Source organism: Ruditapes philippinarum, unplaced genomic scaffold, assembly GCF_026571515.1.
Source record: "Ruditapes philippinarum isolate M1 unplaced genomic scaffold, ASM2657151v2 ctg2651_1_1_1_1, whole genome shotgun sequence".
NCBI classification, from domain to species: Eukaryota; Metazoa; Mollusca; class Bivalvia; order Venerida; family Veneridae; genus Ruditapes; species Ruditapes philippinarum.
Genome location: NW_026852188.1, coordinates 71583 through 92018, shown reverse-complemented (window position 1 = coordinate 92018; position 20436 = coordinate 71583). Strand labels below are relative to the sequence as shown.

At 32.2% G+C, this 20436-nt stretch overlaps 1 protein-coding gene across 1 annotated transcript; it reads right to left on the bottom strand.

Moving 5' to 3' along the window:
- Positions 1-1544: 1544 nt before the first annotated feature.
- On the bottom strand, positions 1545-20043 carry LOC132751931 (uncharacterized; the record flags this gene model as incomplete). The annotated part of the gene is made up of 4 exons (XM_060742153.1): positions 20032-20043; positions 19216-19236; positions 18193-18213; positions 1545-3101 (listed from the first exon to the last, which is right to left on the bottom strand). Coding segments are annotated over exons 1-4 (1611 nt in total), but the record flags the coding sequence as incomplete, so codon positions are not given.
- Between the last annotated feature and the right edge of the window lie 393 nt (positions 20044-20436).

Sequence of the window (20436 nt, the reverse complement as noted above, 5' to 3'; positions counted from 1 at the left end):
GCAAATGTGATTTCCTTGTTTCTGTTTTAAACAGTCATATAGTTTTAAACATACAGTTTAACATAAATTTATAAGATACACGAATAACTTTTCTTTCTATCATCAAAGGCACACATCGTTGCATTTGATTTAAATTGTCTTAGTTATTGTGCATAGCTTGTAAGTATGCAATGAAAACGATTGTTGCAAACATTACATTATAATAATGTATTTATACACTATCAAATTTCCATCAACTTCTTCATATTCTGTCGAAAACGCCATGTTTCCAAATCTTCTTTTATGTAGTTATACATTTTTATCAAATATGAACTTATCATTGATTTTTCCCCAGTCTTCTGAAATGTAGCACTCATTATTTCCATTGCTTAAATGTTATGTATTTTTGTTATATTCAAATAAGATAGGGACGACGTTTCTTCTCATCTGAGTAACGCAGTCATTGCCATATTTAGTATGTTAAATGTCATGTTCAGTGCCTTCAGTAACAAAGAAAAGCTTTAAATAATAGGAAACTGATAAGACAAGAGATTAAATCAAAATAATAGAAAATATAAAACGAACTTATTTATGTGTACAGTTTAAAAAACATTCAAAATCAAAATTACTTTAAAATATGAGAATGTGAGTTGTATGGTATAATTTAAACATTTATTATCTGGAAAAATACCTTGTAGGTTTAATAAGGAATTATGGTCTATATTAAAGTGTTTGCCCCAAATTTTGGAAAAATAAAAATATTATCAAACATTGGCAAATTTAAATCTGCATTTCTTTGGGGAGCCGATGTTTTTTTTGAATGCTATTTCCCGAAATGTTTTTTAACCCCCATCCCCGTTTAAGGGATCCCCCTTTGCTGATTATGGCTTGAAAAAGTGTATTTTTGGGGCATCGCCTGGCCCTTTATCGGGCCATTTCGTAGCACTTAAAAATCCTCATCTCCCTGTAGGGGGGGTCCCTTTATGTGATGTAGTTTAACGTGTTTAAACCAAGTTCGTACCCAGCTTTTCCAATTTCTCCAACTGTTTTAGAAAGCTACTTAATCTCTTTCTTAAGCAAAGCAGGGTTTAACCATTTTTTGGTATTTTTTGGAAACCCTTCAAATATGCCTTTTGGGTTTTTTTTATTTCCCCTACCATATCGGGCAAGGGGCAACCACTTTCCCTTTTAATTCTCCAATGAAAAGTTTGTTTATTCCCTCAAGCAGTACTTTTGGTGCACTTAAGCAAAACTTAAAGGGGGCTTTGTTTTTTGATGCCCGCCTAGTTTCCCAAAAACGTTATGACGTTTAAACCCCAAATCGCAAAAAAGTCGACAATAGCGCATTGATACCAAAAACAAAGTTTTGAAGTAAATCAAAAGAAACCCTTTATGCAGTTTAATTATTCCCACATGATGCGGTCAAGTTTGAATATCCCAGGTTTTCATACAGTAAACCGCTTTTTTCTTGTTTTGGGAATTTTTTAATTGAACAATCTCCCCTTTTCCAAACAAAGCTGCAATGACCATAAACAATTTTACAAGGGAAAGATTTTAATAATTACAAATTCAGAAAGTTTTTGTCTTCCAGTGACGAATTCTTTTAGAACATAATTAGATATGTATGTGCGGAGAAAGCATGGAACAACATACCATCCAAGTCCTTTAATCTCTTCTGTTTCTTCGTCATAACTCAAGGCTTCGGAAATGATATGATGCCTTTGCATCAACATCAGCAGAATGTCTTTGTGTTCCAGAAAGTTGTTTTTAGCATCGTTACTCCAGACTCTCTCAAGCAATTGCCTTTCTAATTTTGCTTCCTGTGTAAGAGTTTTCCAAAGACGGCGGCATGTTGGATCTTTCTTGCAAAATCTCTCTGATGTTATTATACATCTAAATGCGTCAATTACATATTGAGTGTCCAGCGCAATGTATGCTGATAGTGGCTCTTCGTCAAAGTAAAATAAGTTTCCTTTTGCATGTTGATAGAGCAGAAACACTTTTATATGTTCCTTATCTGTCAGCGGAACCGCGTTTTGTGCATCAATTTCCTCTACTTCGCTATACAAAATTATCTTTTTATGCTTCACAGCAAGCAATTCTTTTTCAAGAGGTAGCCATCTAGCAGGAATTTTTTTCCCTTCTAAATTAGCACCAAGACGTATGATTTCCTTACGCAGTTCAACAATGCTACTGTTGCTAGGATTGGTGCAATCGACTGCAAAATCCTTTGCCTGAATGTGATTGATAATTGGTGTGTCGTCGAAAAGTTTCCTTATTTTATCAAAGTAATCGTCTGCCAACTTTTGCCTCATGTTGTCATCGCCTTCCAGTAAGTCTTTATGAGTACCTACAAGTATGACTGGAGGCTGTAAACCATCGTCGGACCCAACGTAAGAATGTATAGATCTCATCCAGAATTCTGCATACTGCTGTATGCTTTTTTTTACTGATTCGTTTGGAAATTCTGTATCCTCTACAATAGCTGATAACGATTTTGTTAAATCGAAAACCATGAGATAAACAGATGTCTTGCTGTGAAATAAGGTATGTGTTGCATAAAAGATAAACTGACCCCCAAAATCCCAAAACTGTAGATCTCCACCCGTATAAAACGGGTCACATTGATTCATATCGACCAGCATAGAAACTTTTAGAAAATCTCTTGATTGATGACAGCTGTTTCGAGTATACATCTCAACGCCTGTCTTTCTGACGTGTACTTGCGAATTTGTACTTGCTTCGTTTAAGTTGACACATCTTGAATTGTCCTTACTTTGAATAGATTTTATCCCATCTTTCTCAATCCGTATCAATGAAGCAATACGTCTATGGTATTCTTCGTCGCCAGGTGAAGTGCTCTTTGAACAGAACTTGATATCTTCATGATCATTAGAGTATTTACAGTGTATTATTTCAACGCCATTGGTGCTCGGAACGTCCTGCGATTGTTTTCCAACAAGAATATTTGTCAATGATGTTTTGCCTTGGGCAAAATTACCAACAACATTTACTCGAATTGTTTTATCATTTTCAACACCTTCAGATAAAGCTTTTTGGTAAATGTCATAGTTTAGTACATCATTACCGAATCCATCAAGATCCTCCAAAACTGATGTTGACTGCAATATACATGTATAAATGTATAACAGTATAATTGTGGATATTAAATGTATAGCCTGTTTTTTGTAACCGTGCGAGAAATGATAGTTCAAAAGGATAATGATGCTAACACAAGTAATTTAAAGTAATGAATTTCATTATATAAAGTATAAATACAATATAAATTAAAAGGAATTTCATAAAGATATTTAAGATAATATCATTAAAAAGTTTAGTATCATTAATTAAAGGCAAAATATAAAAAAAAATCGAAAAATGTTTTAAATGTGACATACCGTTTAGAGAGATCTATTTGACTTTTGAAAATTTATAAATGAAAAATTCGTGTTTAACAGACTTAAATTGATAATAATAAAAAGGTAACAAAAACACTATTATAATTTATAAATTTTAAAGTCATTGTCGTGTCCATGTAAAAAAGTGTTGTTCTGGTCCTTCGGGATCATTGATGCCAGCACTTTTGAGTGTTAAGAATTAAGTACCGCTCAAGCCGGTGCTAGTGGTTGAGGAATGTTTCACTTCCTCATTATCCGGCTCGTACAGACTCAAGCGAGTCTGCAATTTCCATGAAATTTTGTTGTGATTTATGCTTCCAACGGATAATTTTGTTTCAAAATTTTTATACATCACAACAGCATGTGTAAAAAACCTTGTGGCAGCTGTAAAATGCTTACTTCAGTATTGTTATAATTGTCTGGTCCTTCGGGATCATTGATGCCAGCACTATTAAGTGTTGAATATTGAGTACCGCTCAAGCAGGTGCTAGGGGGCGTGAGGGATGTTGCACGTATTCATTATCTCTCATGCAGGGACTCAATCAAACCGAGTCTGCTATTTTCATGTAATTTTGTTGTGATTAATGCTTCCAAGGAACCACTTTGTTTCTAAAGTTTAAAAAAGACACAACCGCTTAGTTGTGTCATGCTATATTTTTTCTTATTTCTAAATCTAAGAATGGATCAAAACTGTAGAAAATTAACAAAATTCTGACAATTTATGCAACATATATTCAATGAAACCTTGATAGTCAAAGTAGTTTTACGGTTAAGGGCTTTTAAATTTTTATTTTTTTCAAAGTTATTCTTTTGTCAAATAGAGAAAAAAGAGAATCCCTAAAGAAAGCCCAGTACGTCAAAATTAAAAATGTTACAAGCCCAGTTTTAGTGTCGATACCGGAAAGTACAAGTTACCGTCAACGCGCCCTAACAATGGCTTGAGCAGAATTAATCAATTAAACACGAAAATGGTGAAATTTTGAATTTAGAAACATCGCAGATCGCAGATTAGTTCATACGACGGTTATCACTGAACCTTCAATATGACACTGTCGTGCCATTCCGAGAAAAGCATGTATATGGTCCCCGAGTGCCCGAAACGAGAAAACAATGGCGGAACTAAATAAAATGGAATTTTGAAAGGGGATCTGAGGTTATGAAGCCTGCATATCACAGACAATACGTCAAAAGCAAAATTAAAAAGCAGGCAACATATCCTATGGGTGGTTAATATACGGTAAACAAGTGAGGAGTACTGGACTATGAACACAATCTGTAAATAAATAAGTTAGGAAAATTTAAGTTTAATTCCTTACATATTCATCTAATCAATGTTTTGAGATGAAGAAATAGAAACAGGTGATAGCGTATTAATACATATTTATTCACCGAAACTTGTACATACGTCACAAAGAATAGTATTATTTTTTTAAATACTTTAATATCAAATGTTAAGAAAATTGTTTGGTTCTTAACAGAAAAGAATTGACATCATTCACAACGACGGAAGAACAAAACGTATTTCAGTGTAGACATTTGTATATCATTAGATATTGAAACTGTAAAATGCAGCTTGAAACAGTATGTCACAAATATGTAAATGCGTCTGCATGGATAAAAAACATATATCAGCTTTAGTATTGATCTTGTTAAATTAATGAAACTTACTCTAAATATATTTGCTATCACAAATTGAGTAAGGTTTATAGTTCTTTTTCAACCATTTGATAGTAGTACATATGTACCACCTGATTGTTGAACATAGCATGCATTAATGTCATAAAGATGTGAATTAATCAAATTTATTAACAACTTGACGTAATCAATTAATTCTGAAAAAATGTAAGGTTCAATAGGTATTAAAATGTCTTGTGTCACATATACATGTAACTTGTATGTCACTTGTATGTAATAATACGTATGATAACAATGCAGGTTATTCTGAGATTAAATTTAAGTGGGACAATGATTTCAGGCAACAATTTCGTTCGGGCATAATTGTAAATTTACCTGTTTTTAATACTATTGTTAATACAATAGATTGTAATAGTAGACAGTCTGTTAATGATGAATTGAATAAATTTACAGATACAATGAGTGTTGCCGATCCTCTTTTTTCTTATAATTTGCAATATAGAAATGTTCATTATTATGATGCAGAAAAATATATGAAACACACAGAATGGTTTTATAAGGATTGTATCGATGCACGAAACGTATATTTAGAATCGTTAAAATCATTTAATTGTTGTAAAATGGATGAAAATAGAGTAATTTTGAGTAATCATAATCTGCTTATAAATCTGTTATTAAAAAGAAGAAAAATATGTTCTTTAGAAAGAAAATGCAAGAAATAGAAAAGTTGAAAAAGAGTAAGCCGAAAGATTTTTGGAATTTAAAAAAAAACAAACAGGAAAGGCTGATTATAAAATGACTATAGAACAATTTAGAGAATATTTTTTTAGTTTAAGAAATGATTTGTTTGAGTGTTAGAACGCTGAAGCTGAGGAATTTTGTGAAAATAATGATTTTACAAATACTAGTGACATTTTTCCAGAATTAGACGAGCCTATTACTTGTTCTGAAATTTTATCGGCTGTTAAATCACTGAAGCGTAATAAAGCCTATGGTAATGATTGTTTATTGAACGAATATTTTATATAAAGTATTGATAATTTATCGACTCATATTTGTGACTTGTTTAATTGTATTTTAAACTCAGGCTGCTTTCCTGATAAATGGACCAACGGTATAATTATCCCTCTGCATAAAAAGGGGAATCAAAATGACGTTAAGAATTACAGAGGCATTACACTTGTAAGTTGCTTATCAAAATTATTTACTACAGTTATAAATAGACGAATCGAAAAATTTTGTAATGAACACAACACAATTTCCGATGCACAGTTCGGATTTCGAAGATCCACTGTAGACGCTTTTTTATTCTTAATTCATTGGTTCAGAATTATTTAAATGATAATAAAATATTGTATGTTATATTTGTCGATATGATGAAATGCTTTGTCTCTGTTTATAGAAATGGCCTTTGGTATAAATTGTACAATTGCGGAATTCAAGGGTAGTTACTCAGTATAATACGTGATATGTATCAAAAAGTAAAATCTTGTGTTAAGTCATGTTCTAGCTATTCTGATTATTTTCTGTATGCTGTAGGTCTTCGTCAAGGGGAAGTTATTTCCCCTCTTTTATTTTCTCTTTTTGTTGAAGATCCTGAATTATATCTTCAGTCTGAAACTGAAGCAGGTCTTACTTTAGATGACATAGTTTTAATTCTTTTATTATTTGCTGACGATATGGCTATCATAGGTAAAAGCCCAAATGAAACACAAACTCTTTTGAATCTCTTATTGTCTTATTGTAATAATTGGGTCCTAAAAGTTAATACCTCAAAAACAAAAATTATGGTATTTCGTAAAAGGGGTGCATTTTTAGCATCTGAGCATTGGACCTATGATGGCCAAGAAATCGAAGCTGTTAATAATTTCAATTATCTACGTACTATTTTATCTAAACTGGTAAATTTATTCTAAATCAAGAACATTTAATTGGAAAAGCTTTAAAATCAATGAACATACTGTTATGTAAATGTATAGAGTATGATCTTAGTCCAAAAACATTATGTCAGTTGTTTGATGCATTCGTTTCACCCATATTAAATTAATCATGTGAAATTTCGGGTTATTCTAGATCTATGGAAATTGAAAGAATACATTTCAAATTTTGTAAAAGGTTGTTAAAAGTTAGATTAAATACATGTTAAACTAGTGTATATGGTGAACTTGGAAGATATCCATTATATATTCATAGATATGTAAGAATTATTAAGTTCTGGTTAAAACTTGTAAATACAGACAATATAATATTAAAAACAGTTTATACTCAAGCACTTGAAGATAGCAATAAAGGGCAGACAAATTGGGTTTCTAATATTAAAAGTATTTTAAATAACTATGGATTTGCATACATTTTTGATAATTGTAACAATATAGACAAGGTTATGTTTTTATCAGTATCTAAATGTCGCCTTATTGATTCCTTCAAGCAAGAATGGTTCAATAATCTTGAAAAAAAGTCCTGTTTTATGTATATATAAAAATGTTAAATCTTGTTTTGAATATGAATGTTATCTAAATATACTACTTAGTTGTTTTAGATTTTATTTTTGTAGATTAAGAATGAATGGTCTTCCGCTTAGAATTCAAACTGGTAGATTTAGTAGAAATATTATTCCTCGCAAAGAAAGATATTGTTTGTGTTGCAATAATTTAGATATTGAAGATGAATACCATTTTATTTGTATATGTAAATGCTATGACGTTATAAGAAAACAACACTTAAAAACTTACTATTACAGAAATCCATCAGTATACAAATTTACTCAACTGTTAAACTCAAAAAATAAAAGTGAGCTTGTACGTTTATCAAAATTTGTTAAAGAAGCTCTTTCCGTTAGGTATACACTTTTAACTAATAATATCTGAATTGAATCAATGTTCATTCTCCAAATGATTTGTTTCCATTCCAAAAATATTCATAATTAATCTTATGTAAAGTAAATGCACATCTTTTTTCATAGCTATATGCATGTTGATTGTTTGTTTATTAGTTCACTACTTTTATTTTATTATGAAACAATTGAATACGTAAAATGTGATATCCTGATTTTGTTTGTAAATTTTCATGAAGCTAAAATATATGTGAATATAATGTATTGTAGATGATGTTCTTTGTACAAGTCTTAATAAAATTTCTGTTCTGTTCATGTAAATCAAAAATTAAGGTTCAAAGGCAAATATATGGAAGAATGTTACATTATTAATAGGATTATTTTAAATATTTTAATATATATAATTACTGACGACTGCTTCTCAGTTCTTTATTCGTCAGTATTTTCTTCTGGCCCTATATTTAACTAGCTTTCTTATTGGTTAGTCATATCACGTTTATGACAAGTCACCGAAGTTTATTTAACGATGCTACCAATTATTCGCGCCTCTTCCTGATTTTTATTTGTGTGCATCATTTTTGCAGCAGTTTGTAACAAGAAGATGTATCTTATCAGTTGTACAAAGATGATGTGTTCTTTTGAAATGTAGAAGAAAAAGCAGTTTCGATCAAGCTTGCATAGTCTTTTGGCTAGGAGGTTAACGAACATCATTTAATTGTCTTGTGAATTGTGAAATGCATCAGAGCATAGTTGTTTCTGAAGTTATCATCGTTAAGAAGAAAAACTAGAAACTTTTTTTTGTTTTATACTTCATTTTGTGAAGAATTTGTTTGCAGTAAGTGTGTCTCAAATATGTCATATTTGCGTAAACGAAATAGGCCTAACTACCGAAAATGCATGGACGGGACGCGGATTCGGATCCAGAGCTGGAAAATTCTCAAAGTTGGAAACCGGTGAAAGCTGAAAAAGTCTTCGTCCGTTTCCTATTTGTTGCTTCTCCAAGAAATGGTTAGTGAAGACGACGATGTGTTACAGATGAGGGCCGAGTTGGAAGAGCTAGATAAATAAGACAATCAGTTAAGAAAACATCAGGAAGGGGGAAGAGCTCCGCAAAAAATTTAACAAAAAAAAAAGGTCGAGGTCAAGGCCTTAAAAGGTAAAACAAAACATGCAGTTAAAAATTAAGAACTTTTGCTAAAGTTTTATATTCAAATTTAAAAGTTAAATATTTGAGAGGCTTAAAAAACTCGAGAAGAAAGCAAGAAAGGGATAAAAAATGGTCTGTTCAGTTCCAGTGAATCTGAAGTATGTTCTTATGACAGCAGTGATTCGAACATTTCGTCATTGATGTAGAATAGAATCCAGTTCGGATAGTGAAGAAAATTTGGCTGAAGAGTCAAGTTCTAAAAAGAAAAAAAAACTTAAACATAAAAAATCTTGTAAAAAGTCAGGTATTGTTCAGGAAACCTCTGACAAAATTAGATACAAGCAACGTTATCTGTATTCCTTATTAAATATGAATTTGTTAGTCATGATATTTCTTTCCAAAATTTAGATCTAAACTGATTCTTGCTGGGAAATAATAAATAATTTCTGACTTGAAAACAAAGTTTTCATCGCAAACCGGTAGGTTAGATTTATTAATAAGAATTATGTATTTGAATACGTCTCATGATTTTAGACTATTAAAATCATACTTATATATGCTGCTGTCCTTTAGAATAGAATTACGTTTAAAATTTTGGTATAACGATTTTACGTATTTAGACTTAGTGCTATTTAACTTCAAATACTCTTCTAGTAAGAGTTCTTTGCAGCTGGGCGTCAAACCTAAATAAATATCCCTCATCTCAATATTCCAAGCCATTTGCAGACACAGGTAGCTCACTAGTATGGTTTTGTTCTGCATATCAAGATATACGAACAATAGATATACGAACAAAAGGAAAATCATATTATAGTTGTTCGTGGAAAGATGTATATGGCATATTTGTGTCACATGTTGGATAAAAGATAAGGGTAAACTTCAACATCCTGAAATCTCCTCTTCCTGTCCACATACTTTAGATTGGCAGTGTAATTTTAATTCTTAATTTGTGGATGGAAATATATTTATATATAAGATATTTTTATACCAAAGATTATATTTTCTCATAAAACTCTCAGTATGTTATCAAAAGATTTCACATTCCTGTCAAATAAAAAAGTAAATTAGAAATACCGGTAGAGTCAAATATTTGTAATCATAGAAATAAATGTTCTCTTTGTATGGAAATAAAGAAGGGTCCTAGTGTTTCTCAATCTTTACATAAGGTTAAGATTCACAATGCAGTTAAACAGTCGGGCAAATATAATTGTGAGAGTTTTCGTATTACAATGAATACTGATAATTTACGTACCTGTCCGAAACATTTTGATGATTACGATTTATTTGTTTTTGACTTGTTAGAATTAAGATTTTCTTTGCGTTTTCAGGGTGTTGAAAATTTGTTAAAACTATCTAAAAGGGTTTCACATTATAAGAGCTATAAAGGAGCTACTGAATTTCCTGTTGAAATGGAAAAAGGAAATTGGTCAAGGAATAAAGCCATGCAGTGGCCACAGGTCCTTTCAAAAATAACCCGTTTGATGACAACCTTTTGATATCACCAAAAAGTCAGTTTCTAATGCTGTGAAAAATTACAGTGACAAAGAAATATATTTAGGGGAATAAGTTTATTTATTATTTCCAAAGAATGACGATTTGATTAAACTTATTATAGCTAAAGGTCAAGGATGTTTAATGTTTAAAAATTTAAGGCGTGCTTATAGACAAATATGCATGTGTCCTTCATAATACAATCTAGTATCTTTTGTTTAAGAGAAACATATTTTTTGTGATACAGTTTTTCAATGGGTTTACGCAGTGCTGCTGCTATTTGTCAAAGGGTGACTAATGCTTTAGTATAAAATGAAATAAATTACATAATTTTATTATTGGTATTCTCAATCTGGAATAAAGAGACATGAGAATTCCAAAATGGCTTATTCTACTTTAGGAAAGGTTTAAGAATACAGTGGAATAGAAGAGTCCTTAGATATAAACTTTCCTCCTGCCAGTGTAATGAGTTTTTAGGAGTGTTTATTAATACTTAAGAAATCACAATGGATATTACTCCAGATAGACTGAAAAAAATTAATAGTCTTCTTTCAAATTGGTGATATAAAGAACAAGAGAGCCATAATGTCCCTAGATCGCTCACATGACCCATCGAACTCATCCGAACAATTACCTAGACAAGCATTCTGAACAAGTTTCATGATAGGTGAGTCAAAAGTGTTAAAAAGGATTATCCGTATTTCAGCAGTGTAACCTAGATTTTTGCCCAGCTGACTCATATTCGAACTTGACCTAAAAATTATTAAAACAAACTTTCAGACCATTTTCCAGGATACTTGGATCAAAACAGTAGCAACTAGAGTGATAACAAGATTATTCTATTTTAAGCTCCAGTGACCTATTTTTTATGCGATATGACCCATGTTCAAACTCATCCGAGCAATTACCTAGTCAAGCATCGTTACCAAGTTTGATGATAATTGAGTCAAAAAATGTGAGCACTAGCTATAGAGTGTTAACAAGGTTATTTCATATTTGGGCGGTGTGACCTAGTTTTTCATCCAAGATGACCCATGTTCAAACTTGACCTAGAAATCATTAAGACAAACTTTCAGACAAATTTACAGGATACTTGGATCAAAACAGTAGCCTTTAGAGTGTTAATAAGATTTTTCTATTTTTTAGCTCCGGTGACCTAGTTTTTCATCCCAAATTACCTATATTCGAACTCATTTGAGCAATTACCTAGAAAAGTATCCTGACCAAGTTTGATAATAATTTAATAAAAAATGTGACCACTAGAATGTTAACAAGGTTTTTCCATATTTGGGCAGTGTGACCTAGTTTTTTTAAACCTCACCCTGAGCTAGCTCAGGTGAACTAAAAAGCCTCTGTTAAGGAAATAAAGTCCTTACTTAGTAAACTCAATTTAAATGGCTGTTGTGTTTAATCCAGTGTTTGTTAGTCGGTTGATAAACTGGTTTATAGACTTGCATGGTTCATGAAGTACTATGGTATTGGGTATTCCTCAGGAGGTTAAAAAGATATCCTTTGGTGGAGTACATTTTCATCTTTATTATAATGGAGTATCTTTGATATCACTTAGCTCGTGGTCAGAACCAGATGCTTTATTTTCTTCAGATTCTTATTTAGAATTTCATCATACTTTTCTTCCTTCTTTTATTTTATGATGAGAGTTACATATAGGGGCTCTTGAAATATTATCATTGGTAGTATGTGTTCATTAGATTGGGAAGCAATTTTAAACACCAGCGCATTTTAGTGCTTTATGATAATTTGTCAGTCTGCATCACTTTAAATGCTGGGAAATCACGTTGTCCCTTTTTTGCAGTCTTGTCACAGAGAGATTTGTTATTTTGCTGCAATTAATGAGTTTGTGATTAAGGCACAGCAATAACCATGATAACCTTCAGAACATAATCGGATTGCAGATCATTTATCTAGATTGGGTTTCGTTCAAATTCATGAACATCAATTTAAGATGTTTACCAAAGAATATGATTCACTAGAAGAGAAGGTTGATGATTCAGTGTTTAACTATTGGTCTTTATTATATATATGTTTCAGAGAATCAGCTTGAAGTTCTCAGACTGGACTTAAGGAAATCTAACAAAAGAGCCTATGCTGTTGGTTCTCGTAGAAACCTAAGGGTTCAATTAGAATCCTTTATATTGTTTTGTTTATATCTTAATTGTTGTAGTTTAACAACTGCAACTGAAACATGGCACTTTAATGCTCAGTTTCTTAGCAGGTATTTTAAAACTGTAGATTCAATAAAAGAATATAAGTGGGGTAAGATCTATCCATTTGTTATCAGGTTATAATGTTGAACATAATTATAAACAGCGTTTTGCTAAATTTGTCTCTTAAGGGTATTGCTAAAAGCATTTTGCACAAAGTTAAGCAAGCAGAACCTATGACAACTGATATTTTATTAGCATTCTTTCTTTTTGGAGTTTTTCTAATTATACTTACTTACACTTTATTGTGTTTATTTCTATTCGCCCTTTTCTGAATGGCCAGAAAATATGATCTTGTTCGAACTAGTTCAAAGGAATTATCTGAAGGAATACTAAGGAAAGATATTATTTTTGATTTAAATACATTGTTAGTTTCTATGAAATGAAGTAAAACTATTCAAGCTGGGGAAATAATTCTTATCACTCCTTTGTCTTCAATAATTGGCTCTGTTTTGTGTCCTGTTAAGGCATTTAAGAATATGACAAATCACATTCCTGCTTCCAAATTGTGCCTTTGTTTGTGTTGAAATCTGGTAAGCCAGTTACCAACTATAAGTTTCTTTTTTAAACTGCGCTCAGTTATTGATCGCATTGGTTTAGATTCGAAACTATACTCCACTCACTCCTTTAGAAGAGGTTTTGCAACTCTAGCTTTTAGACTAGAAATTCCATCAGCTTTAATCCAATTCATGGGTGATTGGTGTTCTGATTCTTACAAAAGATATATTCAGTGTCATTAAAGATAAAAATTAAAGTTTCTCGTTTTGTTAGAAAAAGTCTGTTATAGTTTAAAGGAAAGGTTGAATTATTGTCTCGAATTGAAGTATCATTTATTATTAGGTTCCTTTAACAGACTTATGCAGTATTGTGTGAAAAGTTGAAAAGTATAATGATTATGCGTTTCGTCCTTGCGGAGAAACTTGTCTATTGTCGGAAGGATGCATTAACCTTCCTTATAGATTTGATATTCAAATATCAGCATATCATATTTTGGGGTTTTTGTCTACACTTTGTGTATGTTTTCTTTTGTTTACATCACATATTCTTTGTTAGTCTTTGTTTTTCTTTGCCAATCTTATTTATTTATTTATTTTTGGCAGAAATTCGTCCTGTTGATATAATAAGATATTCTGTTATATATAATATATCAAGTCTTCCACTTAATATATGAAACTAAAGTGTTTGAACAATTATCACCGTTAAATTATCAAATATGAATAAGATTGTACTATAAAATAAAAAAAAATCTTTAACAATTATGTCGTAGTAAAACTATTGACTCCCGGAAACTAGTGACAATAATAGCTGTGGCAGCAATATCTGAATCCAGCTAGAAGTTCGAGTTGGTTTAACTCATTCAAATTATACTGTCGAAGAAGTTATACGTTATTTATGACCTCTTAACAACAGTTTCTCACACATAATTGGAATTCCTTGACGAAACATGTTTTGTTTACTTTTATGAAGAATTATCCAGCGGAATTGAGTTCCTTTCAAAAACAAACCATGAATTATAAACGGAAACTTTTTTTAACTACAAAAAGTACAAATAAACAACATTTATCTGCTGTATGTATACCAATGTCTCTCATATTTTTATTCATCGTGAAATTATTGTAAACGCTAAACAACGGATTACAGCGGAGCTATTTTATTTAAGTAGCGTATACAGACAGTGACTTATTTGGAGACTGAATACTTGTGATTGGCTAGCGGGTTCCGCTCTGCGTTTTCGTTGGTCGATGCCTTATTCAAATGCTTTGGACTGCTACTTTTTACCCGCTGTTATCAAGGCGCCAAAGTATATAACTACAGGCGCGAACAATCAATGTCAGCTTCCCAACCGCTGAGCGGAGTACCTTTCATTATGTTTTAAACATGTACAATCCGCTGAAATAATTATATGCTTTGGTAAAACATTATATTGAGTAAAATTCCGCTGATGAAATGAATTTTAGATTGTTACAAATATAAATCCACTGAGACTTTGTAAATCGGCTGGAGCGAATTCCGTTGAACTGAAATCCACTGAACTGATATGAACTAAGATGTACCGCTGAACTGAAATGAACCGACTTTTACAGATTCTTGGACACACAAAACCAACCTTGTATCATATACAGATAAAGTCTTACAAACATACTTTAACAGTTAATTGAAGCATACGAGTATACATACAGTTCGTTCCATTACATTTATTTATATTTGTCAATCAAATATTAACATCAGTTTCAGTTAAAAACCGTGTTCTTCCGTAAATATCAAATTCCGTCTTTATATCGTATACTAAACTTTATGGTTTCCTGCTTCTTGACCCAGCCCCTTCCTGACAATTCCATTATTAAACAAGGGTGCCATAGTCACAAAATACGCCCGTTTACGAAAGCTTTAGATGGAGATGGGGGCATTATGGATAAGTGTTATCTTGCAAGCAAGTTTTTATTCTTGGCACTGTGTTGTTAAATGAACCTTAAAATAAATCAGTAGGGAAGATATGCACAGGATGTGTGACCTTGACCTTGCTCGCAAGGAACTGAATTTTATGCACGGCACTCAGCCTCACAATGATGAACATTTGTGCCAAATTATATTGAAATCCTTCTATGCATGTAGAAGATTTGCTCCTGACAAGCGTTTTTCTATGAGCTCTAACTGTGACCTTCATCTTTGACCTAGAGACTTGGTTCATGTGCAAGGCACTATGTCTCATGGTGGTGAACAATTCTATAAAGTAACATTAAAATTCCTCCATGCATGTAGAAAATATGCTCTGGATATTTAATCATCTCCAGTGACCTTGACCTTGCAAATATTAACCTTAATTAAATGTGTCACACCTGTAGTCATAATAGTTACCATTTGTGCTACAATTCATCAATAAATGATGACTAAATGGTCCCTATACACATCTTCAAATTTTTATCTGAACTTTGACCTCTATGTGTAACCTTGACTTTGGTCGGAGGGATCTGAATTTTACGTGCGACACTTGGCCTCACAACGGTGAACATTTGTGCCAAGTTATATTGAAATCCCCATATGAATGTAGAAGTTTTCTTCCGGACAAGCGTTTTTCAATAAGCTCCAAGTGTGACCTTGACCTTTGACCTGGAGACCTGAATCATGCATGGAGCAATACATATCATAGTGGTGAACATTTCTATAAAGTATTATAAAAATTCTTCCATACATGTAGGAGATATGCTCCAGACACAATCTGGATATTTCACCATCTTTAGTGACCTTGATCTTGCATATATTGACCAAAAGTACATGTGTCACAGCCGTAGTCATGATAATGACCATTTGTGTTACAATCCCTCAATAAATGATGATTAAATCGTCCCTATACACATCTTCATATTTTTATCTAAATTTTGACTTCTATGTGTGACCTTGACCTTGGCTGCAGGGACCTGAATTTTGTGCACGACACTCCACCTCACAATGGTGAACATTTGTGCCAAGTTATATATAAATCCCTCTATGCATGTGGAAGTTTTGCTCCGGACAAGCGTTTTTCAATGAGCTCTAAGTGTGACCTTAACCTTTGACCTAGAGACCTAGTTCATGTGCGAGACATGGCTACTCATAATGATGAACATTTCTATGAAATTTCCTTAAAATCCCTCCATGCGTGTAGGAGATATGCTCCGGACAAAATCTTGATATTTCATCATCTTTAGTGACCTTGACCTTGTATATATTGACCTAAATTATATGTATCACAGCCATAGTCTTGATAATGACCATTTGTGTTACAATCCCTCAATAAATGATGGCTAAATGGTCCCTATACACATCTTCATATTTTTATCTGAACTTTGACCTCTATGTGTGACCTTGACCTTGGACGCAAGGACCTTAATCTTGCGCGCGACACTCCGCCTCACAATGGTAAACATTTGTGCCAAGTAATATTGAAATCCCTCTATACATGTGGAAGTTTTGCTCCGGACAAGCATTTTTCAATGAGCTCTAAGTGTGACCTTGACCTTTGACCTAGAGACCTGGTTCATGTGCGCGACACTGCTCCTCATTTCTATGAAGTTTCATTAAAATCCCTCCATACATGTAGAAGATATGCTCCGGACAAAATTGGACGCCGCCCGCCCGACCGCCAGGGGCGTTCCAATAATACGTCCCGTTTTTCAAACGGGCGTACAAAAATATGTCTACGATCGAGGGAGTCAAGATCCAGTCCTTTCCTGGGCCAATTTGATTGCGAACATTAGACATGAAAATCAATCAATTAAGATTTTAATTTCTTCTGTTCTCCCTCGACCGGTGGATCATTCTGATACGGACATTTAAATCAAAGAATTGAATCACTTTCTGGAAAATGTTTTGGCTTCAGATGTATAAGATCTCACCGTCCATTTTGTTTCAAATGTCAAGTAAGAAGATTTTGTTTGGTAAATTAGATGGTTGCTTTCAATTAAACACAAAAGGCCTAAATCGTCCTGGCTTTTTTCTTATATGTGTGATTTCCACTTTTCCACTATAGTTAGTTCTTCAGTTATATTTTTTAGGATTCCATGATACCTTGTATTTTAGTATCACATTTTAATTTGTCAATTTTATGGGTTTTTTGTTGTTGTAAAATTCAGATCCTATAGGCAATATAATAGTACAAGTTAGGAGGCTAGTTCTGTTTAACTTCTTTGCATTTTAGTTTGTGCATTTGTTTATGTTTGCTTTGCCTTTGTTTATTTTGGATGTTATTTGGCGGGTATTTATACTTGTTGCATTTATGTTCTATATTATCTGTAGTGCATGTTTGTTTAATTATCTGACAATTGAATAGTCTTTCATGTATTGCTTGTTTGCTTATTTATCTGATAATTGAAGAGTTTTACATGTATTGCTTGTATATAAATTTGATAATAGAATAATATTTCAGTGACGCACATTCATTTATCAAAATCTAATTATTACTTCTGGACTGAGATTTATTTATCAAGGATAAGTATTACATAAAATTTCGACACATTCTTGAACTATCTCCTCAAAATACCGTTTTAATTTACCTGTAAACACGGATTTATATATAAATCCGTGCTGTAAAGTACATGCTATAATGTGCTACAGTAAGTTCAGTGCTTTCAACTCCAAGCTAAAACTCGTACAAAAACATTGATGAAAATGAATTAACACTGACATTATATCCGGTTAAGAACTGAACAGAAAAGCGCCGGCTTTATTTTTATATTGTCACATCTTTTTCAAATGTTATGCAACACTTATATGAAATGTCGCATCAACATTTGAATGATTTTATTCTGCCTAATTTAACACAAGAATGAAGAACGATTATGAGTCAGTATTAATAAAAGAGTATGACTGTACGTGTATATGTCCTCGAAGAAGAAACCAAAATTAAAATTATCCTCAACATAAAAAAGTATGTTTTTTCTTTCATTTCTGATTCATTTTAATCAATGTTGACATATTGACATTTTAAATATGAATAAATATAAAACTTACGTTTCTTCGTTTTGGTACATGCTGAAATAAAAAAAAATGGACCTATATAGTATCAACAAAAGAACGAAAATTTAGAATACTCTCAAATTGTCTTCAGTTAACTTTTTAAGTTTACTTCATAATTTCCTTCCTAAACAACTAGAACAAGAAGTGCTTCAATTTCTAACAACCAAGTTTTGATGTCAAAGGAATTAGGAATGAAATATGGAAGTTAAGAAAAAAAAACGATGTTGTTATTTGTACAAACATATTGTACAGAAGTTATTGAGTAAAAGTTAAAAAAAATTGTCAGCATGTGTCCTTGACCTTTCTTCCAAATATCAATGTAGCAATTCCAAGCTGCATCATAAAAGAAGCTACTTACACAGCAAGTTTCGGGTCAATAGGTTTCAGTAAACTCAAGTTATATAGCGGAAACAGAATTTCTATTTTAGCAACAGTGTCAAAAGGTATCAGAAAACTGAAACTGAATTTCTATTTGAAGCAACAGTGACCTTGAACTTGATCACAGACATCTGGTAACAATCCCAAGCTCCTGCCACTTGATTTAAGATACCAAGATATAAAGTTCATGCCCACATCTTGAAAAAAGAATCTGACAAGAGTTGACTATTGATATAATACATGTAAGATATTTTTTCGAAAACCTTTATGCGAACTTTTGTAAATCATAACGTTTTGCGATTATTTGTTACAGGCAATACCGGTGGTGAAGTACAGCTCCGATTACTATTGGCATTGTAAATGTTTGCAACATATATGTATGAAACATCTGAGTAATAATTTCAAAATGCGTTTTTTTTCTATTTCAAACAGTCTACAACAAAAGTGATAAAACTAATTTCAAATAAATAAAATTATTAGGCAGCATACAAAAAGAGTCATAAATGTCCAAAGTCATGTTAAGCAAAATCACAGTTTACAAGTTCTTGTAAATATGTCATGTATCTTTAATTTCTTTATTTTTTTGCAACCAGCGATATCCTGTTAAGATTTTAGATTTTAAATAAAACTCTAACTTACCACTTTTGACCGATTAGAATACTGAAATAAATGAAAACATATTAAAATCATATACTATTACTTAACAAACCCAGATTTGAATTACTTTAAAATGGCTGTCATTTTACGTTTAAGTTTGAATAATTATATATCATGTGAAATGTTTTATTTATCATAAATAGCAGCCAAATATTACCATCCTTTTTCAAACGCATAAAGATGATTTTGTTTGATATTCTATTCTAATACAATGTTATATGCAACAAATATAACATTTGAAACAAATTGAATGCATCCCTATTTTGTTTGTTTTGAGTTTTACGTCACATCGACACAGTATAGGTCATAACGCGACGTTCCAGCTTTACTGGTGGAGGAAGACCTCAGGTTTCCTTCAGTGCAATATATCAGGCACGAACGGGCACCTGAGTAGAACCACCGATGTTCCGTAAGCTATCCGGATAGCTTCCTCACATAAAAGAATCCAAAGTCCCTGTCGGGATTCGAACCCACAGCGGTGAGGGGCAAGTGGTTTGAAGTCAACGACCTTAACCACTCGGTCACGGACGCCCCTCAAATGAGTGCTCATAATTGCCTTCCAATTAATAGTGTATTCCCGTCCTCTTTCAAATATAATTTGCATTATTCCCAACATTATATCAATATAATTGAATAATGTAAACTATAATATAAATCATTACTAGAATTATTGTAACATGTGTTCAATTAATGTAAAGCAAAATATCTTTAACTAAGTTGTGATAGGTAATGATAGTGTATCTTATGTTTCCTGATTATATGAATTTTTCTTCAGATATCATTGTAAATTAACAATACTTGATTAATCATATTATTGTCGTTGTATGCATGATAAAGGCAAGCCGTTGTTTCATTTAGATTCATTGCTTAGTACTGGTTGATTCTGATTCTAGGAACGGATGTGAGGGTGTTTCAGTAACCTAAGAGCTTCCAACACAATCGAACTAAAACAAATGTGTATAAAGTTATCATAATAACTTCTTTGAATTGCCTTATAACATTAATTTAAAATAGAGTAATGCAAAGTTTAAAAAATCACTTTTGTAAATGGTATGGAAACAGGCATGAAGCTGAAGTATTTATAAAAATTAGCCTGGGGGAGTTGTTCCTTCTTTTTTTCATAGATCGGTGTATATCCACATCTATGTTATTTACTCAAAAAACGAAATAGGTGTCTGTGCTACAAGGTATTAATTTAATAAA